This window comes from Pristiophorus japonicus, chromosome 10 (assembly GCF_044704955.1).
Source record: "Pristiophorus japonicus isolate sPriJap1 chromosome 10, sPriJap1.hap1, whole genome shotgun sequence".
Classification (NCBI taxonomy): Eukaryota; Metazoa; Chordata; class Chondrichthyes; family Pristiophoridae; genus Pristiophorus; species Pristiophorus japonicus.
In genome coordinates this window covers 200025437-200051309 of record NC_091986.1, presented here as the reverse complement: position 1 = coordinate 200051309, position 25873 = coordinate 200025437, and the positions used below count along the sequence as shown (strand labels likewise).

The window sequence follows — 25873 nt, the reverse complement described above, 5'->3', positions numbered from 1 at the left end:
TCGGTGACAGCTGGTGGCTCACTTGCTGCCACCCTCACCTCTGAGTGGGTTCTAACACCCCTCCAGAGACGAGCACAAAAATCTAGGCTGATGCTCCAGAGCAGTACTGAGGGAGCGCTGCACTGCTGGAAGTGCTGTCTTTCAGATGAGACGTTAAACCAAGGTCCAATTTGCTCTCTCAGGTGAACGTAAAAGGTCCCACGGCACTATTTCGAAGAAGAGCAGGAGAGTTATCCCCGGTGTCCTGGCCAATATTTATCCCTCAACCAACTTAACACAAACAGATTATCTGGTCACTAGCACATTGCTGACTGTGGGAGCTTGCTGTGTGCAAATTGGCTGCTGTGTTTCCCACATTACAACAGTTATTACACTCCAAAAGTACTTCATTGGCTGTAAAGCATTTGGGACGGCCAGTGGTCGTGAAAGGCGCTATATAAATGATAGTGTTTCTTTCTTTACACAAGCACTTTAGATATCAGAAGACAAGGCATGCTTTCTCCTCAAAGCACGTCAAACTCTTCCTGTTTATATTGGAAAGCCTGTTCCTTCAAGACACAAAGAAGTTCGACTTTTAACCCTCATCTCCCCAAGAAGTTCTGCATCCAACACATCTCTCCAGGATGTCCAACATCAGCCATTAAAACATAAAACAACACAGTGCATAGTGCTGAAGAAATAATTTTTATTGTTTCATAGTATAGCCAGATGGCCAACATTTGAGTATAATTAGAATTAAATATTAAACAATAATTAGAATGTGGAAAACGTGAAAAAGATCTTGTGTGGCAAAAGAGCCTAACAATTTATCAGTGCATCTATAAAATGGTATGTTGTAAAGCTTGCTGTTATAGTAGCTTAAAGCAGTTGATCAAGTAAGCCTCATAACTGCACGGAATGCAGGCTTAAGGTTGTTGAAGATGTGTTTTATCCTGCATATGAATATGGTGGTATTCCCTTCACCCCAAGTCCAGTAATCTGAAACAGAAAGGAATATGGACTCAACGTTAATTTTTATGTCCAGTTATCTCCTGTCTGCCGCTACAGATTCTGATTTGCGCTGGATATTGTTCCATGGGCATCGCTGCCCTCCATGACCTCTCTGATCATTATTTATGTCTGAGCAGAGATAGTGATAGCGTCGGGACCGAACCAGATCGACACGTGCATTTTACAGCATCGATTATGTAGGGGAGGACGAAAACCCACTCATTTTACCCAGAAGGAAAAGGGCTGTGGGATCAGTCTGTGCTGTGAATTGAAACCGATACAGTTTGACCTTGGCAGAGCAGTGATTGGACGGGGGAGGACATCGGAGGGCCAATGGTGAGACAGAGTCAGCCCGAAGCATGGGGCTTTCAAGCCAATGGGAGAGCACTTGCTCGAAAACTGGGACTGACTCACAGCCATTATTGGGCTATTGTCTTCCCCATGTTTACACTATGGAAGGAAATTATGCAGATCTTCAGAAAACTACGGAACCCAAAACAAACCAAGGGCCTACACAATGGCTACAGGAGGCCAACCCAATCAACCCCTACTCAAACTTTGAGTAGGTTAGAAAACCTGAATTGGAGGAAAATTATGCAGACCTTCAGAAACCAGGGAACCCAAAACAACCCAAGGGCCTACACAATGGCTACAGGAGGCCAACGCAATCATCACCCATTCAAACCTTGAGTAGGTTAACATCAGTGGAAAAAACCCGCAATAATCTAAAACTGCTGCATTTTTCAAAATCACAAAGCCCACCAATGGGAAGAATCGATTTCAGCAGGAGAGGCGGACTGTATAATCTGGCTATAAAAAGGGGTTTCTGACGTAGTGTGTGTGGTTCCGTGCTTTCGTGATCCAACAACCAGCAAGCCTCTCGACGCTGAAGGAAAACCAGTGTCCGAAGACACCGAAGATAGAAGAAACAAACCACCAGACTGCAGAAAGGCACAGGAGTGAGTATAACCTCTGGTCCCCGGAACTCCCAACTCAGTTAGGCCAGGAAAGGTGGGAGGTTGGACATTGTACTGCTAAACTTGTGTAAAGATTTTCGTTGTGTCCGTTTAGTAGGATTTAGGGGGATTGTTTTGTTGATGTATTGCTGTTTGTTGAGATACACCTTGTCAAATAAATTGGAAGCCTAAAGTTCCTCTTGGAATCACCTTGTCTCAGTTCTATTGTATTACATCTCCTGATCGTGAGTCTTATGTCAGAACAGTGTAAGGGAAGCTAGGAGCGGCTCGAAAACGCTCAACTGTGTGTCACAGGCTAGGGAAGAAGGGGTTAGGAGTGTTTGACACTCACAGGTGCCTCACAGGGGATGCAAGAATCTCAAAACCCCCGTTCATAAGCTGTGGACACAATCTCTCCAGGGGTGCTCTTGCAGCACTCAGGGTACCTCACAGGCCAGGCATAAGCTGTGAGGGCAGAAGCCCAGAGAGAGACACCCAAGGCACAACAACACTCCCTGGGAACCCCTTACAGAACATGGTGACCGCGGCAAGACATAAGCAAACAGGAGATGTTAATATAACAGAAGAGGTGATAAGAGAGGAAACTAAAATGGAGGAGAGAATTTCCTCATACATTTTTGGCAAGGTGAACCTCACCAAACCTTGGGTGCAAGCCCTCACTCGGGCAGAACGGGTCGAAAGGACAAGGCAGCTCGCAGGGGAAACCCCGCAGTCGTTTGCGGACAGGCTGTGGGTGGTATACCACGCAGCCTGTGGGGAGCTCCTCGACCGGGCGAATCTTTCCGCGGTACAGACTGGCCGCTGGCTGAGGATGCTGGTGGCAAACTGCTTGCCCCGGCTCAAGGCCAGGGCAGAACTGTGGTTCGATTCCTGGGACCCCAACCTCACCGAGGAAGCAGTGGTCAGGCAACTGGCACTGGTCCAATGGAATGGAGGAGGGGAGGAGGAGAAAACCTCCAAAGGTCGGGTAAATGAAGTAAAACCCAACTCCATTCCCAAAAGGGAATGGCACAAGGAGAGTGGCCGCTCGATTGATAAGGAGGGAGTGTGCTACGGGTGCGGGAAAGCTGGGCATTTTAAAAGGGATTGCAGGAGCCCAGTAAAGAGATATGGGGGGAGAAGTTCTTTAGGAGCCGCCCAGAGTGGGGGTAGTAGAGGGAGCTCCTCACCATTCCTTGATGAGATAGTAGCTGCAGTGAGGACAGCGCTGGAGGGGATTGGGAAGGTAGCCACGGCAATAGGCAGGGAAGCACCAGCAACCCTGCCAGTACAGAGGCCATGACTAGCCCAGACCCAGCCTGTATACCTGTGCCCACTAGAATACGACCCCTGGGGACGGCCCTGGGTCAAGATGGAGGTTGAGGGTGTATTGGGTACTTACCTTTTGGACACTGGTGCTTCCAGCACGATAGTCCATTCGGAGGACCCCGCAACCTCACCTCTATCAAACGGGGTGTCGTATCAACTAGTTGGGTTCACAGGAAATGAGAAGGCTGGGTTTTTCTCAGTCCCGCTCGCAGTTCGTTTAGGAGCACAATGGAAGTGCGTCCTGATGAACTGGGAGCAGGTGGGAAAAGGGATCTTGGGGGCTGATTTCATCATCGCTCGCCAGATCCTAGTAGACTTGAGGAATCACTGTCTATGGGGCACAGTGGGCACGGGAGCAGAGGGAAAAGTCATGGTTATTGATAAGAAACAGGGAAAAGGGACTCTGTGTACAATGAAGCTAAAAGTGGGTTACGATCTGGAGGTTCTGGTCGGTAACCCCCGGCCGAGTACCGGGCCTATGTGCAAGCAAATCTTGCAGCATTTGCCACCCATAAACACGATTGTGGGAGAGTCACAGGAGTGGAGGTTAGAATAGATGGGGATTCCATGTCCCGCCCGCAAATGCAGTATGGCTTTCCCCGAGAGGCAGAAGCAGATTTGGAGACAGCTTTAAGCTCACTTGTCGAGCAGGGTGTTTTGAGACCCATAGCACCCATGTCAACTCCCCGCTTTGGCCGGTTAGGAAACCGGACAATTCTTGGAGGGCTACGGTGGATTATAGGGTGCTCAATAAAAACATCCCAGCTTGTGCTCCCACAGTAGCGGCGGTTGCGGATCTGATAGGGGAAATCCCTGCATCCGCAACCACGTTCACAGTGTTGGACATATCCAACGGGTTCTGGTCTATCCCTGTACGGAGGGAAGACCAGTACAAGTTTGCCTTCATCTTCCGGGAACAGCAGTATACATGGAGCTGCCTCCCACAGGGCTTTCATAATAGTCCCAGCATCTTTCACCAATGCATGGCGAACTGCTTAAAAGGCTTCAGCCAACCACACCAGCTGGTCCAGTATATGGACGACCTGTTGTTGTTCACAGACAGCAGTGAGGAACACGGTCCACTGCTGGCCGAACTGCTGGTCTTACTGAAGGAAGGGGGTTTTAAAGTTAACCCCAAGAAAGCCCAGATAGGTCTAATGGAGGTAAAATTCCTGGGCCTGACGATAAGGGCAGGAGAAAGGGCCATTGATGAGGCTAGAAGAAAGGCAGTGCAGGAACTCCCTGTCCCTAGGGATGTGTCGGGGGTAAGTTCTTTCCTGGGAATCACTGGCTACTGTAGGGACTTCATCGAGGACTATGCAGCCACAGCCGCCCCTCTGCTCAGACTCCTACATAAGGGGGTCGAGTGGGAATGGGATGAGGGCTGTGAGGCAGCATTTGTCCGTCTTAAGAGAGACCTGCAGATAGCACCAGCCCTAGGGGCAATTGATGGGGGGGAGGAATTCTTCCTGGAGGTGGCAGCTAGTGGCGACAGCTTAAGTGCAGTGTTGCTCCAGGGGCGAAACGGTCAGCTGAGACCAGTGGTGCACTCTTCCAGGGTCCTCACGGAGGTAGAAAAGGGATACTCCAATTGTGAGAGGCACTTACTGGCCACCCACTGGGCAGTAAAGAGAGCTTAGATCTTTACCGGAATATCCCCCATTACACTCCTCACCCACCATACCCCGACGCAGATGCTGTAGGACGGGAGGATTAAGGACGGGACAGTGAGCAGTGCTAGAATCACTCACTGGACCCTCCTCCTCTCCCAAATGACTTTAAAGGTCAATGGCCTCTGTGAGCCCAGGCTCGCAGAAAATTTAATCTATCCAGGGCAGCCGCATAGATGCTCTGTGGAGGGGGTATGGGACATCAACTTTGGATTTCGGACAGGGATACACCCCACAGGCCGCGAGATCTACGTTGATGGCTCCAGTTCAGTGTCCGCGGGTACAAGACTCATGGGCTGCGGAGTTTGGGATCCCAAGGCAGGGATTGCCTTGGCTCTTAAACTCCCATGCACCCTGAGCGCCCAGCAGGCGGAACTCTCGGCGGTGATGTATGTGGTCACACACCCCGAGGAATTCCCTACCCCATACACGATTTGCTCGGACAGCATGTTCACTTGCAATTCGTGAACAGAGTATCTGGCGATTTGGTCACGCCGGGGGTACACCTCTGTGGATGGAAAGCCCCTTGTGACCAAACCCCTGCTAGAAAAGATCGTGGCTGCAGTGGGAGAAACCGGGGATGTATATATCCAGAAGGTAAAGGCCCACTCCAAAACTGAGCCACGGGGGGAAGGTAACCAGTAGGCAGACCTGCTGGCAAGGGAAGGTGCTCGTACAGGTCGCCCATGGGACCCATACGAGGCAGGCAGGATAGCAGCAGCAAGAAGCAAGCCAGGGACACAAGGGAGCGTAGGGGCAGCTGCGGCCCCGGACCTTAAAGTAGTCCAGATGCAGGATCCGATCCTGAAGGCTGCCTTGGCTGCTATCAAAAAGGGGGAAAAGGCGGAGGGCCCATACAGTGCTGCAGATATTGCTGTGCGGGAAGGCATGTTGTTTAAAGGGGACAAATGGGTAGTGCCGCCACAACACTGGAGGGAATTCCTTCAGCTGGCCCATGCGGGTCCAGGTGCGGGACACCCTGGGCCGGAATCTACCTGGCAACGGGTAGAAAAGGCAGGGTGGTGGCCAGGCCTCCGGGAAGACGTCCGCAACTTCTGTGCGGGCTGTCTGGTTTGCACTGCAAACAACCCTCAGTCCTCAGGCCCCGTAGAACACCTGAACCGGACCCTAAAGGAAAGGCTGCGGAAGGAGACGGGAGACTCACCGAACAAGTGGGTGGAAGTCTTACCGTTGGTTCTCATGAGAATCCGGGCCAGTCAGTCAAAGAGCACAGGGTACTCACCCCATGAGCTGATGACAGGCCGGATCATGAGAACCCCAGTGCATGTGTTGGCGCCGGTTCTCACCGAAGGGCAGCTTCGAGAAGTGAACCGGGACCACTTCGTCAGGAATCTGTTTGAACAGCTTCAACAGATTCACTGGCAGGCGGCCAACAACATGGATAAACAGCACCGTGCCAATCAGGGACGGGTGGCGGTGTATATATTTTCCCTTCCTGTTTTGTTACTTTGTGTTCTGTGCATATGTGTTTAGGTAAGGCAGTGACGGTTGGGTACAGCATGTTATGTTCAGAACATGTTAAGTGGGCCGAGCCTGGAGAGGTCTCTCAAGGCAAGGCCATGTTCTTCTTGCCTTTCAGATGTCAACACCTCCCTACTGGACGTTAGTGATGCTGGTATCGCTAAGGATCTGCACCGGGCACCGAGGGGACACCGAGGACTCCCTGGTTTTCGGATGCTCCGGGGACAAAGCGCCGACAGTGACCACAGGAGAAAGGACTCCGGCGGCAGATGGCCGGGTCACCTACTCCCACGAGGGGAGATGGCCTGGGTGGTTGGGATCGAACTCCACCAAGTACTCCAACCATAAGGACTTTACCCACGGAGAGGTCTCCATCCCCTGCCCGGAGATCACTGCGGCCACTTCCAGAGTGAGAGTGTCAGAAGGCAGGAAGGTATGCCTAACTTGCCAAGGGGACATACCTCTGGGACGGTGGTGGTGGCTCAGAAAGCTCAAGAGGGACGTGGGAGACCGACACTCGGACTGGAAACGTCTGGATAATGATACCTACCGAACCATCATGGGGTCATCTGGCAGGGTAATGGTGTGCTGGGAGAAATGGTGGGCGTACGACCAAGGAATTTATTTGTGTATGTGGGGATCCACTCGCGTGTGTTCAGAGGGGGTCTCCATTGCTTTCTATAGGTGGTGGCAGGATGTCGGGGATGGGGTGGTATGGGCGATTCCAAGAGGTCCCACCTTATGTCACAATGTGGGAGCACACTGTGACAGGTACAGACCTCTCGGGTTGTCGGAGCAGGGGAGCACAGGTAATCCTGTGCCCCCAGCACTTGAACGCTTTTGCAAGGCCACAATGCGGGTTCAGCACTGCTGGGGCAGAGCCTATCAATTGCACAATGGAGTTAATGGCCCCTAACCACATGCCTCCACAGGTAGCATATGTAGGCGATGGGACATATTGTGTCACCACAAGTGCCCAATGGTATGAACACGGACCGGGAAGGTGGTGTCCAATACCGTATAGCAGCTTTTGCTTTAAACCCAGGGCAGAGGTTCAAGTGGCACACACCAGAATCACACCCATTCCTGAACCTTCCACGATTCACCTCACGGTACAAAACAACCTCAGCCACCTACAACAATATGTCGCCCAGTTTGGCTATCCCACTGCCCCACTACCTGAGAAACTTACAGCCCTCCTCCAGGCAGTGGATTTGTCGCAAAAACATTTTTACACCATGGAGCAGAAAACTGAAATTCTAGCAGGGGAGATTGCCCAGATTAAACCCCCAGCATGGTGGGATTTGGGGATACGGGCAGACATACCTGCATGGATCCGGGTGGGATCGCATGCCTTAGTAATCGGCCAACTCCTGATTGTAGCATATCTGCTAGTTACAAGCCGTAAGCTCAGGAGAAAAAGAAAAAGAAAGCAGTTCCTCAGGCTACTACACAGACAGGAGAGCCGTTGCTAAACACTCAAGGCGTGTAAACAAAGCTTGACCGTGACACTTAGGCGGTTTTGTTATTCCCAGGGATGACTGCGTTTTCATACATGGCCCCTGGGGAGTCAGCACATTTGTCAACATCAACATGTATCCATGAGATAACAGTAGTACTGTTATGTAGGCTGTTAATAAATTAGATCTACGCTCCTCTAATTCTGCCCTCTTGAGCATCCCTGATTATAAGCACTCAACCATTGGTGGCCATGCTTTCAACTGCCTAGGCCCTAAGGTCTGGAATTCCCTCCCTAAACCTCTCCGGCTCTGCTTCTCTCTTTCCTCCTTAAAATCTACCTCTTTGTCCAAGCTTTTGGTCATCTGCTGTAATTTCTTCTTATGTGGCTCAGTGTCAAATTTTTGTCTGCTAACACTTTTGTGAATCGCCTTGGGACGTTTTAATGCGTTAAAGGCGCTATATAAATACAAGTTGTTGTGTTGTACATGCACAATTTGGTAAAGTATCCTTTGCCAAAAAATATTAGAATCATAGGATTTTACAGCACCGAATACTTATCAAATTTGTATCCACATCCTTTTTAAAAGCTATTGTGGAGTTGTGTCCGAAGGAGTTCTAGAGCTAGCCGGGAAATTCTACCCAGTCGGCCCTCCATATGGTCTGGGCGGAACTCTCGCCAGCTGAGAGGGGAGTGGCATGGCAGATCAGAAAGTTTGCAATTGTGATTCACAGCTCCAGCACTATCGCGATATTATCGGCAATTATCGCATTCTATCGACCGACCTTAAAAATGCCGCCTGCTTGCGGCTGTCTCTGTTTCCATTCTTCATCCATCCCGTCCACAGCTGATGTTACATAAAGTTCGGAGTAATCCTTTCCTCCGAAGCAGCAAGATGTGGTCATGTCAACGGGCAGCTTCACTGTCTGGATCCTCTTACCTGAAGGAAAGATTCTTATCTGTGATTTCTGGGCTTTAGACTTCACTGTCGTTGTGAGCAAAACGACTCCCAAAGCAAGCGCTCTATTCGGAACTCCGACACGGCAAGCGAGCCCCAGGTGGGCAGAGAAAACATTTCAAGGATGCCCTCAAAGCCTCCTTGATAAAGTGCAACATCCCCAGATATACCTTGGAGTCCCTGACCAAAGACCTCCCTAAGTGGAAGATGTGCATCCAGGAGGGCGCTGAGCTCTCGAGTCTCGTCGTCGAGAGCGTGCAGAAATCAAGCGCAGGCAGCGGAAGGAGTGTGCGGCAAACTAGTCCCACCCTCCCTTTCCTTCAATGACTGTCTGTCCCACCTGTGACAGAGACTATAATTCCCGTATTGGACTGTTCAGTCACCTGAGAACTCACTTTTAGAGTGGAAGCAAGTCTTCCCTCAATTTCGAGGGACTGTCGATGATGATGACGATGAGCAAAATGAGGATTTGGATGGATTCAGACTGGATTCAGAGTCTCCTAGCATTGGATTTACTGAGTGTGGATCTAAGGGTGAAGGGGGAGGGGAGTTGCACTGGGTTCTCCCATGCTCCACCGTAACATAGGTGTAATCCCGAAGAAATATCATGAAGTGCCATTTTTAGATATTTATGTTATTTCAGTGTTAGGGGGAGATCGGAAGAGTAACCACGGAAATTCCAGGTGCAAAATTCTAAAATGGAGCGCAAACAAGGAATGAACTTTCTTTGACTGCAATCATCTGCCATAATAAGTTACTAGAGAACTCCGTTGTCTAGCTCCTTAAGGTAGACCTCATGTGATTCCACTGCAACCCGACATCTTCAGCAATGGCTTCTCTTCCCACCTACCACTTTCATCTCTTGAATCCTATGAGTAGCTTCCCTTGACCCTCTCCTCATCCTCATCTACATGCTGCCCCTCGGTGACATCTTCCTCAGCACAGAATCAGCTTTCATTTATATGCTGCTGATGTCCAGCTCGACCTCTTCACCACGTCTCTTGACTCCATAGCAGCCAGACTGTTCACCAAGAAGTCATTGAAGAGTCACAGCTTCCACCAACTGAGTATTAGTGAGTGATTGTATTCACCCGCTCCTGCCACAACCTCCTTTGCCACTGATTCCATCCCCTACCTCAACCTCTCACTCTGGTTAAGTCAGACTGAGCAAAATCTTTGGGCTGGATTTTTGGTTGGAGGCTTCTTCGGGCGCTAATGTCGGTGGGTCGGTAAATTTTGCGGCGAGAAATGGTTTGCGACGGCAGCCAGAAAATTCGGTTGCTGCGCCCTGATTCTGGAGCGGAGCGCTAAGGGAGGCGTTCCACACGTCTCTTAGGACGCTAGGCCGGGTGAGCAACTGAAAATCTGTTGCTGAAGAGCCAGCTTCGGACCGTCCGAAGAGAGGCCTCCCTGCGAGAAAAAAAAAATCGGGACAAAAAACACATAAAACATTCCCGACGAACTACTCCCCCCAAATAAATGTGGATGGCAAAAAAAAACACAAAGCAATATCAATTTCACTTATCTTTTGCAATCATTTCTTCCCTTAGCGCCCCAGGACAGCTCGGACCGCCTGCTTTCTCTGGCGGTGTCACTAGGGAGCGCTACGAGTGCCGCTCCAAATAAATATCGCATCGCTGTCAAAACTGGGTTGTTGCAGAGCGGCGTGACACTCCTGGGCGGTACTGCTCAGTGCAGCCGCAAAACCGCCACCAAATTTGCCGGTGGGGTGCTGGAAGCTGGCCGTCCAGGTGCTCAGCATTTTGTGACCCATTACCGCCCCCTCTGGGGCGCAAACAGAGGCGCAATCAAAATGAAAATCCAGCCCAAAGTGTCTGTTCAACACAGAGCTGAGCTTCGAACCCTACCTCTTAACCATTACCAAGACCACTTAATTCACCTCTGCAACAATGCTCCATGTCAGTCCTTCCACCGAAACACTTATCCTTTCATCACTTCCACATTTGATTATTCCAAAGCCCTCCTTGTTGGTCCCCCATCCTTTAACATCCAGAAATTACAACTTATCCAAAACTAAGACACCCATCTCCTGTTCTAGAATATAAGAACATAAGAACATAAGAAATAGGAACAGGAGTAGGCCATACGGCCCCTCGAGCCTGCACCGCCATTCAATAAGATCATGGCTGATCCGATCATGGACTCAGATCCACTTTCCTGCCCGCTCCCCATAACCCCTTATCCCCTTGTTGTTTATGAAACTGTCTATTTCTTTCTTACGTTTATTCAATGTCCCAGCTTCCACAGCTCTCTGAGGCAGCGAATTCCAAAGATTTACAACCCTCAGAGAAGAAATTTCTCCTCATCTCTGTTTTAAATGGGCGACCCCTTATTCTAAGATCATGCCCTCTAGTTCTAGGCTCCCCCTTCAGTGGAAACATCCTCTCTGCATCCACCCTGTCAAGCCCCCTCATAATCTTATACGTTTCGATAAGGTCACCTCTCATTCTTCTGAATTCCAATGAGTAGAGGCCCAACCTACTCAACCTTTCCTCCCCTCATCCTCAGAATCAACCGAGTGAACCTTCTCTGAACTACCTCCAAAGCAAGTATATCCTTTCGTAAATATGGAAACCAAAACTGCACGCAGTATTCTAGGTGTGGCCTCACCAATACCTTGTACAGCTGTAGCAAGATTTCACTGCTTTTATACTCCATCCCTTTGCAATAAGGGCCAAGATACCATTGGCCTTTCTGATCACTTGCTGTACCTGCATACTATCCTTTTGTGTTTCATGCACAAGTACCCCCAGATCCCGCTGTATTGTGGCACTTTGCAATCTTTCTCCATTTAAATAATAACTTGCTCTTTGATTTTTTTTCTGCCAAAGTACATAACCTCTAGTCCCAATCTCCCCATTTTTGCTGGCCTACATTGGCTCTCGGTCCCCAATACATTAAATTTAAAATACTCATCCTTATCTTCATATCTTTTCCATGGTTTTTCCTCATCTTCTCTCTGCAACGTCCTCCAGTCTTGTAACCCTCACATATCCTTCAGCCCTCTGACTTTTGTAGCCTTCGTCTACCATGGTGGTGGAGTTTTAAGCCTCTCAGACCTTCTCTCAGTATCTCCCTCCCTAAACCTTTCATTTTCTCTCTCCGCCTTTGAAAACCTTTCTTCAACCCATCTTTTTTTAAATTATCCTTCCTAATCTTCTATGGCAAAGCATCCATTCCCCATAGCGACTTCCATTTGTGAAATGTCTTCAGACATTTTTTTCATTAATGGCACTTATATAAATCCAATTTTCATGACTGACTTATATAATGAACGACATGTTTTACCAATTATCTTTCCTTCCTGCATTTGAGGACGCTGTGGTACTCGGTATTGCAATCATGCAGGAATTGGCAAAACATACCCAATGCAGACAGTCAAAACCGGGGTTAAAATGGCGATCCTATAGATTATGATCTTAAAGTAGGGCATGGTCTATAGATATATATGCATGAAGTAATTCTGATGAACTACAAAAGGCATTGTTGTTGTAATTGTAGATTTGCCTTGTCTGGTAGTACGGAGGGATGTATGAAGCTACCATGGTGTGGTAGAACTTGGGTTAGAATCCACAATAGCCCACACGGTGAGTTAATGATCTCAGCCAAGTTAACCGGAGAATTTTCCTAGTGGGGATGATGGGAAGAGATATTGGACATTGACATGTGGTTCAAAAGTGGCTTGTGAGTGGCTCACCCTCAGCACTAATAACATTCTGCATCAGACCAACAGATGCATTGCTGGCTAGAGAATGTTATGCAGAAGATTAAAGGAAAAAGATAACAATAGACTGGTGTAAAAAATATAATAATGAATTCTGATACTGGTATTGAAGTGTCAAAATGGGAAATTATAGTTTTTTCAAGCACAAAATTGGACATCGCCGTTTACATATTTAATTGATTTACCTGTTTCTGGGTCAATACGCAGGACTCGTCCACCCTTGTAACAGGCAACCCAAAGTTTTCCCTCTGCATCGATGCATTGTCCATCTGGAATAGCCTCCGCTTGTTCAAGCTTGTACATAAGTCTTCGATTTGCTATACAGTAATGTAAAAAAATAAAGTCTTATTCATTACGAACGCACATCCCTTCCTTTAAAGAATTACAATCTGAAACATGGCATCCATGAACAAGGTGGCGATGAGCAATGTTCCTGTTAAGCTGTGCGGCCGAGCAGTGCTCTGCAGGTCCCATGCAGGTCGCTTGCCAGCTTCACAATGGGAAAAGCTGTGCATGCGTGGAAATTTGAATGGGCTACTTGCCCACAAAAAATAATTAAAGGGAACATAGATGACAACAACAACAACTTGTATTTATATAGCGCCTTTAACGTAGTGAAACTTCCCAAGGCACTTCACAGGAGTATTATAAGACAAAAAATTTGACATCGAGCCGCATATGTACAAATTAGTGCAGGTGACCAAAAGCTTGGTCAAAGAGGTAGGTTTTAGAGTGTCTTGAAGGAGGAAAGAGAGGGAGAGAGGTGGAGAGGTTTAGAGAGGGAGCTCCAGAGCTTGGGGCCGAGGCAACAGAAGGCACGGCCACCAATGGTCGAGCAATTATAATCAGGGATACTCAAGAGGGCAGAATTAGTGGAGCGCAGACATCTTGGGGAGTTGTGGTGCTGAGGGGAGAGATAGGGAGGGGCGAGGCCATGGAGGGATTTGAAAATAAGGATGAGAATTTTGAAATCGAGGTGTTGCTTAACGGGAAGCCAATGTAGGTCAGCGAGCACAGAGGTGATGGATGAACAGGACTTGGTGCGAGTTAGGACACGGGCAGCCGAGTTTTGGATCACCTCTAGTTTACATAGAATAGAATGTGGAAGGCCAGCCAAGAGTGCGTTAGAATAGTCAAGTCTACAGGTAACAAAGACATGGATGAGGGTTTCAGCAATGGATTAGCTGAAGCAAGAGCGGAGACGGGTGATGAGACGGAGGTGGAAATGGGCGGTCTTAGTTATGCTGCGGATATGTGGTCGAAAGCTCATTTCAGGTTCAAATATGACACCAAGGTTCTGAACAGTCTGGTTCAGCCTCAGACAGAAGTTGGGGAGAGGGATGGTGTCAGTGCCTAAGGAACGTAGTTTGTGGCGGGGACTGAAAACAATGGCTTCGGTCTTCCCAATATTCAATTGGAGAAATTACAAGTTGCCTCCTTCATGGGGGTAGAAATGCCCGTGTATTATTTTGACCATTTACCGTCAAATTCCTGTGCGTGCTACGGGTTAATGATGTTATTAAAATAACGGACACGAGAGCTTGATGTAAATGCGTTAACTGGTGCACTAATTATACGATGTAACTATTTGTACTGCACCTTTTTGACTGAGAGGCGACAAGCCCCGCCCCCTCAAACTCCGCCCCCCCCCCCCCCTCCACCTCCCGGCCTGAATCATTCCATGTGCGTGGTGCCGAGAAGCAGGACCTGAAGCTCTGACTCAACCCACCACCCCGGCCGGCCTGGGCCCGCCAGCGAAAGAGAGGCTGGGGGGAGGAGGAAAGAGAGGCTGGGGGGAGGGGAGAGAGGCTGGGGGTAGAGAGAGAGGCTGTGGGGGAGAGAGAGGCTGCGGGGGAGGGGCGGGGGGGGGAGAGTGAGACGAGGGAAGAGAGAGGCAGGGGGGTGGAGAGAGAGGCTGGGGGGTAAGAGAGAAAGAGAGGCTGGAGGGGAGAGAGAGACTGGGGGGAGAGAGAGAGAAATACTGGTGGGGGGGTTGGGGGGGTGAGACACAGGTGGGGGGGATGACGGATCACGTTCATCCAAACCTCTATAAGGGACATCGTTGGAGTAGATGATATCCAGAAGTCATGACACTGTCACTATTCACTTCATACCCAATAAACCTGTTAACAATCCGTACACAATGCCTGCCCATCAATGTTGGGGTGGAGGGGGGCAGGAGGATGCACTTGCACTGAGATAAGGCACTTTGGCTGGCCCTTGCTGTCTTCTGGGGAGCTCTGTCCCCTGTCGCTTCAGAAAGTCAATGTGGATCGAGTTACAATTTGCAAAGTCAGTGAGATCTTGGGATGGACAGTTCCAGTTACACATTCCTGTGAAACCTCAGGGTGTGGCTTATCTTCCAAGGGGACCAATCAGAAACAAAGGATGGAGCATGTTGGCCATTTTTGCAGTACAAATAAGCACGTCGCTAATTATACCGCGTAGAAGAATTTCAACCGCCGTTGTCACATCAGCAAACACAGCGGCGCAATCTGTTTTAGTGATGTTGGTTGAGGGATGAAAGTTGGCCTAAACTCTGGCAGAACTGCCTATTCTTCTGAGATTAGTGCCATGGAGCCATTATCATCTACCTGAACCACTGGAACAAACAAGACAGGATTTTGGTTCAACACCTAATCAAAGGATAGCACCGCTGGAAGTATAGCACTCCCTCAGTCCTGCACTGGAATCCCAGCCTAGATCATATACTAAAGTCCCGGGCCCACAACCTGAGATACGAGTGCTACTAACGGAGCCAAGCTGACATAACATGGCAGGGCTGAAGTGGGGGCAAGTAAGCAAAAGAAACTTCAACAAAAGTTTGTCTAAAAAGTGTTTACATGTATGTGTCTGCTGTGGCTCAGTGAGTAGTACACTTACCTCTGAGTCAAAAGGTGGTGGGCTCAAGTCCCACTCCAGGAACTTGAGCACTTAAAGCTAGGCTGACTCTCCAGTGCAGTACTGAACGAATGCTGTACTGTCAGAGGTGCCAGATGAGATGTTAAACCGAGGCCCCAACTGCTCTCTCAGGTGGATGTAAAAGATCCCATTGCAATATTTCAAAGATAAGTAGGGGAGTTATCCCTGGTGTCCTGGCCAATATTTATCCCTCAGTCAACATAACAAAACAGATTATCTGATCATTATCACATTGCTGTTTTTGGGAGCTTGCTATGCGCAAATTGGCTGCCGTGTTTCCCACATTACAACAGTGACTACACTTCAAAAGTACTTAATTGTCTGTAAAGCACTTTGCGATGTCCAGTGGTCGTGAAAGGCGCTATATAAATGCAAGTCTTTAGTTAAAACCCTATTGCCATTAACAAAAGATGAACGTTAGTCATGGACCAAATCAATGAATATAAGCAATATTAGGGAGCAGCACAGGGTGCTGGAGTCTCAATGTGCTGCCTGAGATCGGTAGGACTCAGGTTCCTACACACTAACTTTGCATTGTTGACTTCCCTATCTCATCTGTGTCACTATAGCGAGACACCAAGAGGCAATTGGGCATTTCTCCCTGGGCATGGAGGGGCAAATCAGAGGAAGAGTCAACCCAGTGCCTTTCCCACACACACCCTGTCAGCACAGAGAGAGGCTCAGGAATAGCTTTGCCCATTTGTCCTTGCAGCCAACTATAATTTATTGCACAGCAACAGAGAGGCCAAGAATATACCTTTCTAGAAAAAAATGTACACATCACAAAATGGCTCATTCCAACATGTGACCAAGTACGTTTTAAAATATACTTACAGATCTTTCCTGAGTGTAGGTCATAGTCAAACGCATCCACAGCAAAAGATAAGCTGTCTATATAATAAAAGGTCTTGTGATCCAGTGACCAGTCCAGACCATTAGAAATGTTCACTTGGTCAAAGTGCTTGACCACAGAGTGATCAGACTGCAGAGCATAGAGAGATCCCTGCTGCCTTTCGACTTCAGCTGGACGAGTCTCCATTGCCATGGTCCCTGTAGCAGAAGTCAGTGTTAGCCCTGTAAATACTAACCATTGAAGTTTTCCTAATACATTAATAGCACATGCAAAGAGTATGCAGTAATTTCTGATATTGAGAATATAGGGATGATTCCACAATTCCATGCTTCCAATAGAGGAGTCACATTCATAGGGAGTGTGAGGTAGAGATAATATAAGTTGGGATCACAGAATAACTCCATTATATTCTATAATATGTCATAATCACAGAAACTGGCCATTCGGCCCAATCAGTCCATGTCGGAGTTTATGCTCCACTCGAGCCTCCTCCCATCTTTCCTCACCTAACTCTATCAGCTTAACTCTCTATTCCCTTCTCCCTCATGTGCTTGTCTAGCCTCCCCTTAAATGCATCTATACTATTCGCTTCAACCACTCCCTGTGGTAGTGAGTTCCACATTCTCGCCACTCTCTGGGTAAAGAAGTTTCTTCTGAATTCCCGATTGGATTTCTTGCTGACTATCTTATACTGATGGCCTCTAGGTTTGCTCTTCCCCTCAAGTGGAAACACTTGCTGTATCTACTCTATCAAAACCTTTCATCATTTTAAAGACCTCTATTAGGTCATATTAGGTCACTTTCAAGAGAAAAGAAACCCAGCCTGTTCATCCTTTCCAAATAGGTATACCCTTGCATTTCTTGATATATCAAAAAGGGTCATATCACCACCAGCAAAAAAATGGATTCAAGACTTAAGAACATATAAAAATTAAATTAATCATATTTTGTATTCATTCACGGGATGTGGGTTTTGTCAACAAGGCCAAAGTTTATTACCCATCCCTAATTGCCCTTGAGAAGGTGGCAGTGAATCACCTTCTTGAACATAACCGTGTGGCTTGGTAGGCCATTTCAGAGAGCAGTAAAGAGTCAACCACATTGCTGTGGGTCTGGGGTCACCTACCTACAACCTCTTGCAAATCCACTGGGAGGGTAGGCAAATCAACGTCAGTGTTCTCAATCAGGCCAACATCCCCACCATCGAAGCACTGTCCACACACGACCAGCTTGGTTGGGCGGGCCACAATGTCCGCATCCCAACACGAGACTCCCAAAGCAAGCGCTCTATTCAGAACTCCTACATGGCAAGCGAGCCCCAGGTGGGCAGAGGAAACATTTTAAGGACACCCTCAAAGCCTCCTTGATAAAGTGCAACATCCCCACTGACACCTGGGAGTCCCTGGCCAAAGATCGCCCTAAGTGGAGGAAGAGCATCTGGGAGGGTGCTGAGCACCTCGAGTCTCGTCGCCGAGAGCATGCAGAAAACAAGCGCAGGCAGCGGAAGGAGTGTGCGGAAAACCAGACTACCCACCCCACCCTTTCCCACCTGTGACAGAGACTGTAATTCCCATATTGGACTGTACAGTCACCTGAGAACTCACTTTTAGAGTTGAAGCAAGTCTTCTTCGATTTCAAGGGACTGCCTCTGATGATGATGGGCCAGACTGGATAACGACAGCAGATTTTCTTCGCTAAAGGACATTAGTGAACCAGATGGGTTTTTACAACAGTCCAGTAGTTTCCTGGTCACCATTACTGAAATTCACTTTTTATTCCAGATTTATCTAAATTTAAATTCCCCAGCTGCCCTGGTGGGATTTGAACTCATGTCTCTGGATCATTAATCCAGACCTATGGATTACTAGTCCAGCAACATTACCACTATGCTATCGTACCCCTTGTGTGTATGATACCTTTTTTTAAGTTAAAATATCAGAACATAATTTCAAGTCTGTCACATAATCTAGTTATTAGTCGAGATATTCATAGTCAATGGGTAGAAAATCTAGCAAGCTTTGTAATTTACTTGATCTTCAGAGTTGTGCTTTAGGATATCACTTGTACCCTTTCATTACTGCCTTTTAAATTGGACTGTTCAGTCACCTAAGAACTCACTTTTAGAGTGGAAGCAAGTCTTCCTCGAATTCGAGGAATGTCTATGATGATTAAATTCTATGGATAAATCTTCGAAACCTCTTGATTAGTTTACTGCCCAAACCGGCAACCTCCACCATCTAGAAGGACATGGGCAGCAGGTGCATGAGAACACCACCACCTTCAAGTCACACACCTTACTAAGAAATAGGAGCAGGAGTAGGTCATAGGGCCCCATAAGCCTGCATCACCATTCAATAAGATCATGACAGATCTTCTACCTCAACTCCACTTTCCCGCACTATTCCCACATCCCTTGATTCCCTTAATGTCCAAAAATTTATCGATCTCTGTGGTGAATACACTCAACAATTGAGCTTCCACAGCCCTCTGGGATAGAGAATTTCAAAGATTCACCACCCTCTTAGTGAAGAAATGTCTCCACATCTCAGTCCTAAATTGGTGATCCATTCCGCCGTCATCCAACTGCCTTTTTAAGTCTAAAATACCTTACCTAAGGTAGATTAAAGTAGACCTGATCAACACAAGGGTAAAATGGTGAAAGCCAATTTCAGCAAAGCTGTATGTGGACGGAGATGTAAAATGCAAAATTGGTTGTGACTAACCTGCAAAGAAACGTCCAGCAGGGTCCACTTTGCCATCATTAAATCTGTTGTTTGCTTTATCTTGGTCGACCAGGGCTATGTCAGTAACGGTTTCCTTTTCAAAGTCGAGAAAGGCAAACCTTTTTCCAACTGCCAGAACATATCCCCCTGATCTCCGAGGGACCACTGATCCAACAGGAGCATCTGAGGGAAGATAGACGTGTACAATTCAATAACGTGGCTCATCCTGCAAATACTGATGCTGTTATAGATGCAGCAACATCACTCAAGGTGCAGACAATTAAGAAGCAGCCCCGATCACAATAGACAATGGCTCGCATGCAGACTGTTCGTCTGGTGCACAGATTGAACAAAGGAACAGCCATCTCGAAACCAGACAATGCTGTTGAAAGCGAGACATGCCTACAGGCTACAGCCAATTCAAAACTGCCAACAGAGACTACCAGTCGTGCTCTAACAGGTTTTGATGCCGTCGCCATAGGGGGCCACCAGGTGAAGCAATTCAGAGATTGCAATTATAAAAACAGAAAATGCTGGAAATACTCAGCAGGCCAGGTAGCATCTGAGAGAAACAGAGTTAACGTTTCAGGTCGATGACCTTTCATGAGAACTGGGAAAAGTTAGAGATGTAACAGGTTTTAAGCAAGTCACAGAAGGTCTCCAATCATCTAAGAAACATAGAAACACAGAAAATAGGTGCAGGAGTAGGCCATTTGGCCCTTCGAGCCTGCACTGCCATTCAATGAGATCATGGCTGAACACGCAACTTCAGTACCCCATTCCTGCTTTCTCGCCATACCCCTTGATTCCCCTAGTAGTAAGGACTACATCTAACTCCTTTTTGAATATATTTAGTGAATTGGCCTCAACAACTTTCTGTGGTAGAGAATTCCACAGGTTCACCACTCTCTGGGTGAAGAAGTTTCTCCTCATCTCGGTTCTAAATGGCTTACCCCTTATCCTTAGACTGTGACCCCTGGTTCTGGACTTCCCCAACATTGGGAATATTCTTCCTGCATCTAACCTGTCTAAACCCGTCAGAATTTTAAATGTTTCTATGAGATCCCCTCTCATTCTTCTTAACTCCAGTGAATACAAGCCCAGTTGATCCAGTCTTTCTTGATATGTCAGTCCTGCCAGCCCGGGAATCAGTCTGGTGAACCTTCGCTGCACTCCCTCAATAGCAAGAATGTCCTTCCTCAAGTTAGGAGACCAAAACTGTACACAATACTCCAAGTGTGGCCTCACCAAGGCCCTGTACAACTTATAGTAACACCTCCCTGCCCCTGTACTCAAATCCCCTTGCTATGAAGGCCAACATGCCATTTTCTTTTTAACCGCCTGCTGTACCTGCATGCCAACCTTCAATGACTGATGTACCATGACACCCAGGTCTCGTTGCACCTCCCCTCTTCCTAATCTGTCACCATTCAGATAATAGTCTGTCTCTCTGTTTTTACCACCAAAGTGGATAACCTCACTTTTATCCACATTATACTTCATCTGCCATGTATTTGCCCACTCTCCAAACCTATCTAAGTCACTCTGCTGCCTCATAGCATCCTCCTCGCAGCTCACACTGCCACCCAACTTAGTGTCATCCGCAAATTTGGAGATACTACATTTAATCCCCTCGTCTAAATCATTAATGCACAATGTAAACAGCTGGGGCCCCAGCACAGAACCTTGCGGTACCCCACTAGTCACTGCCTGCCATTCTGAAAAGTACCCATTTACTCCTACTCTTTGCTTCCTGTCTGCCAACCAGTCTCAATCCACGTCAGCACACTACCCCCAATCCCTTGTGCTTTAACTTTGCACATTAATCTCTTGTGTGGGACCTTGTCGAAAGCCTTCTGAAAGTCCAAATACACCACATCAACTGGTTCGCCCTTGTCCACTCTACTGGAAACATCCTCAAAAAATTCCAGAAGATTTGTCAAGCATGATTTCCCTTTCACAAATCCATGCTGACTTGGACCTATCATGTCACCTCTTCCAAATGCGCTGCTATGACATCCTTAATAATTGATGCCACCATTTTACCCACTACCGATGTCAAGCTGACCAGTCTATAATTCCCTGTTTTCTCTCTCCCTCCTTTTTTTAAAAAGTGGGGTTACATTGGCTACCCTCCACTCCAGAGGAACTGATCCAGAGTCAATGGAATGTTGGAAAATGACTGTCAATGCATCTGCTATTTCCAAGGCCACCTTCTTTTCGTACTCTGGGATACAGACCATAAGGCCCTGGGGATTTATCGGCCTTCAATCCCATCAATTTCCCGAACACAATTTCCCGACTAAGAAGGATTCCCTCAGTTCCTCCTTCTTACAAGACCCTCTGACCCCTTTTATATCCGGAAGGTTGTTTATGTCCTCCTTAGTGAATACCAAACCAAAGTACTTGTTCAATTGGTCTGCCATTTCTTTGTTCCCCATTATGACTTCCCCTGATTCTGACTTTAGGGGACCTACGTTTGTCTTTACTAACCTCTTTCTCTTTACATAGCTATCGAAGCTTTTGCAGTCCATCTTAATGTTCCCTGCAAGCTTCCTCTCGTACTCTATTTTCCCTGCCCTAATCAAACGCTTTGTCCTCCTCTGCTGAGTTCTAAATTTCTCCCAGTCCCCAGGTTCACTGCTATTTCTGGCCAATTTTTATGCCACTTCCTTGGCTTTAATACTATCTCTGATTTCCCTTGATAGCCACGGTTGAGCCACCTTCCCTTTTTTATTTTTACGCCAGACAGGGATGTATAATTGTTGCAGTTCATCCATGCGTTCTCTAAATGTCTGCCATTGCCCATCCACTGTCAACCCCTTAAGTATCATTCGCCAATCTATCCTTGCCAATTCACGCCTCATACCTTCAAAGTTATCCTTCTTTAAGTTCTGGACCATGGTCTCTGAATTAACTGTTTCATTCTCCATCCTAATGTAGAATTCCACCATATTATGGTCACTCTTCCCCAAAGGACCTCGCACATGAGATCCTCTCTCATTACACAACACCCAGTCTAAGGTGGCCTCCTCCCTAGTTGGTTCCTCGACATATTGGTCTAGACAACCATCCCTTATGCACGCCAGGAAATTCTCCTCCACCGTATTGCTTCCAGTTTGGTTAGCCCAATCTATATGCGTATTAAAGTCACCCATGATAACTGCTGCACCTTTATTGCATGTACCCCTAATTTCCTGTTTGATGCCCTGCCCAACATCACTACTACTGTTTGGAGGTCTGTACACAATTCCCACTAAAGTCTTCTGCCCTTTGGTGTTCTGCAGCTCTACCCATATAGATTCCACATCATTCAAGCTAATGTCCTTCCTAACTATGCATTAATCTCCTCTTTAACCAGCAATGCTACCCCATCTCCTTTTCCTTTTATTCTATCCTTTCTGAAAGTTGAATACCCTTGGATATTGAGTTCCCAGCCCTGATCATCCTGGAGCCACGTCTCTGTAATCCCAATCACATCATATCTGTTAACATCTATTTGCACAGTTAATTCATCCACCTTATTACGGATACTCCTTGCATTAAGATACAGAGCCTTCAGGCTTGTCTTTTAAACACACTTTGTGCCTTTAGAATTTTGCTGTAATGTGGCCCTTTTTGTTTTTTGCCTTGGGATTCTCTGCCCTCCACTTTTACTATTCTCTTTTCTATCTTTTGCCTCTGTCTCCCTTTTATTTCCCTCTGCCTCCCTGCATAGGTTCCCATCCCCCTGCCATATTAGTTCAACTCCTCCCCAACAGCACGAGCAAACACTCCCCCTAGGACATTGGTTCCGGTCCTGCCCAGGTGTAGACCGTCCGGTTTGTACTGGTCCCACCTCCCCCAGAACCGGTTCCAATGCCCCAGGAATTTGAATCGTTCCCTTCTGCACCACTGCTCAAGCCACGTATCCATCTGAGTTATCCTGCGATTCCTACTCTGACTAGCATGTAGCACTGGTTGCAATCTTGAGATTACTACTTTTGAGGTCCTACTTTTTACTTTAGCTCCTAGCTCCCTAAATTCGTCTCGTAGGACCTATATCGTTGGTACCTATGTGTACAACGACAACTGGCTTTTCACCCTCCCTTTTCAGAATGTCTTGCACCCACTCCGAGATATCCTTGACCCTTCCACCAGGGAGGCAACATACCATCCTGGAGTCTCGGTTGCGGCCGCAGAAATGCCTATCTATTCCCCTTACAATCGAATCCCCTATCACTATCGCTCTCCCACTCTTTTTCCTGCTCTCCTGTGCAGCAGAGCCCCCCACGGTGCCATGAACTTGGCTGCTGCTGCCCTCCCCTGATGAGTCATCCCCCTCAACAGTACCCAAAGCGGTGTATCTGTTTTGCAGGGGGATGACCGCAGGGGACCCCTGCCCTACCTTCCTTACACTGCTCTTCCTGCTGGTCACCCATTTACTATCTGGCTGAGTACCCTTTACCTGCGGTGTGACCAACTCGTTAAATGTGCCATTCACGTCATTCTCAGCATCGTGGATTCTCCAGAATGAATCCACCTGCAACTCCAGTGCCGCAATGCGGTCCGTCAGCAGCTGCAGGCGGATGCACTTCCCGCATATGTAGTCATCAGGGACACCGGAAGCATCCCTGACTTCCCACATAGTACAGGGTAATCCTTGCCACTCGAACAAGGCCTAGCTCTGTCAAGCCCGTGTGGTGGCTGGTGTGCAACGGTCACCACACGTTAAAAAAAATCCACGCACAAGCATCTTCCATCCTTCAAGATTCAGTTCGGGATCTGGACTATTAGGTCCTTCATTGAAACACCTGTGAACTTTTTGACGTGGAAGCAAGTCATCCTCGATTCGAGGGATTGCCTATGATGATAAGCAAGTGTACAGAGGCAGGGAAAGTGGGGAAGGGAAGGAAGGCAGGAGTGATTAAATAACAAAAGGAATGATGAGGCAAGCATCGATTAAGAGGCCACAGAAATAGTCAACAAAAAAAGGTGATTGAAAAGAATGATTGGGCTGTAGAAATGTGAAACAGAGGCAGGACCTACCACAAGAGCAAAATACTGCGGACGCTGGAATCTGAAATAAAAACAGAAAATGCTGGAAATCTCAGCAGGTCAGGCAGCATCTGTGGAGAGAAACAGAGTTAACGTTTTGGGTCTGTGAGCCTTTTTTCAGAACTGGAAAAGTTCGAGATGCACAGATTCTTAAGGAAGTGCAGGGGCAGGGAAAAGGAGAGGGGAGGAAAGAACAAAAGGGAAGGTCTGTGATAGGGTGGAAGGCAGGAGAGATCAGAGAGACAAAAGGGTAGATGGGCAAAAATGAGATGGTAATGGTACAAGTTAGGCAACAAAAGATGAGTCAAGAGGGGGTGTGAATGGCGGAATTATCACCTGCTGCCCCAGGAAAGAGAATAAAAAGATGGCGTTTGTAAAAAAAAGAGGAATGGGGAAAAAAATATGGGAAGTAGTTCTGGTTTGAAATTGTTGGACTCGATGTTGAGTGCCTAAACGAAAGATGGGTTTGACATGTCAGTTTGATGAGTCACATGGAATTGGTGCACCAGGCCTCAATCGCCTGACCTGTCAATCATTTAAGGTAAGCTCATGATCGAAGCCTACTCTACCAATCATTGAGGCAGAACGAATGGTACTCACGCCCCAACCAGGAAGAATGTATAAGGAGAGGGCGTCGGGGACGAAAGAGCACTGCAGTCGGAGGTTAGAGCGGCAGGAGAATGGAAGAAGATGCAACAGCCTTGAGTACGACGGACTGATCGCCCGGTGGAACACAAAGGCCACTCTCTGCTTCGGAAATGTGTGAAATCGGTTAAAGTTTTTTTTGAAACAGAAAATGCGGGAAACACTCAGTACGTCAGGCAGCATCTGTGGAAAGAGAAACAGATTTAATGTTTCAGCTCGATGACCTTCCATCGGAACAATTCTCTTTCTCTCTCCACTTATTCTCTCATTCTTCTAAATTCCAGTGAATATAAGCCTAGTCGATCCAGTCTTTCTTCATTTGTCAGTCTTGCCATCCCGGGAATCAGTCTGGTGAACCTTCACTATCAAGAACGTCCTTCCTCAGATTAGGAGACCATCTCTGCACACAATACTCAAGGTGTGGTCTCACCAAGGCCCTGTACAACTGCAGCAAGACCTCCCTGCTCCTATGAAGGCCAACATGCCATTTGCTTTCTTAACTGCCTGCTGTACTTGCATGCCTACTTTCAATGACTGATGTACCATGACACCCAGGTCTCGTTGCACTTCCCCTTTACTAATCTGTCACCATTCAGATAATAATCTGCCTTCCTGTTTTTGCCACCAAAGTATCATCTGCAAATTTGGAGATATTACATTCAATGCCTTCGTCTAAATCATTTATATATATTGTAAATAGCTGGGTTCAAGCCCATTTACCCACACTCTGCATGTTTAATAATTATGTTACCTACTTCTCCATGTATGATTTACTGCTGTTTTGTGAATATGAAATCTCAACCAATCAGGTGCCAGTGTGACAGAAAATGAGGACATCAAAAGTTTGATGGGAAAAATGCATTTTAGATGCAATACTTTTATCGTCTAGCAGCTATAGAGAGGAGAGAATTCAATGGAGAGAATGTCCCAGGCAGTTTGGTTAGTCCTCCTATTCTTCATTTTAGAGGAAAAAAAAATCTAAATTTCTATCACGGGCAATAACTGGGCTCCTATATCTCACCGTGTCCTGGCCAATATTTATCCCTCAATCAACATAACGAAAACAGCTTATCTGGTCATTATCACATTGCTGTTTGTGGGAAC

The 25873-nt window shown here is 47.3% G+C and overlaps 1 protein-coding gene across 1 annotated transcript in view; it reads right to left on the bottom strand.

Annotated features, from left to right (window-relative positions):
- Positions 1–665: 665 nt before the first annotated feature.
- Positions 666–25873, bottom strand: part of LOC139274896 (regucalcin-like) — a 36297-nt gene continuing 11089 nt past the window's right edge. Inside the window, exons 3-7 of the mRNA XM_070891621.1 lie at positions 19088–19270; positions 16346–16561; positions 12775–12906; positions 8672–8826; positions 666–978 (exon numbers count right to left, since the gene is read on the bottom strand). Of these exons, the coding sequence (XP_070747722.1) occupies positions 928–978; positions 8672–8826; positions 12775–12906; positions 16346–16561; positions 19088–19270 (737 nt within the window). The 3' untranslated portion in view covers positions 666–927. The remainder of the gene's footprint in view (positions 979–8671; positions 8827–12774; positions 12907–16345; positions 16562–19087; positions 19271–25873) is intronic.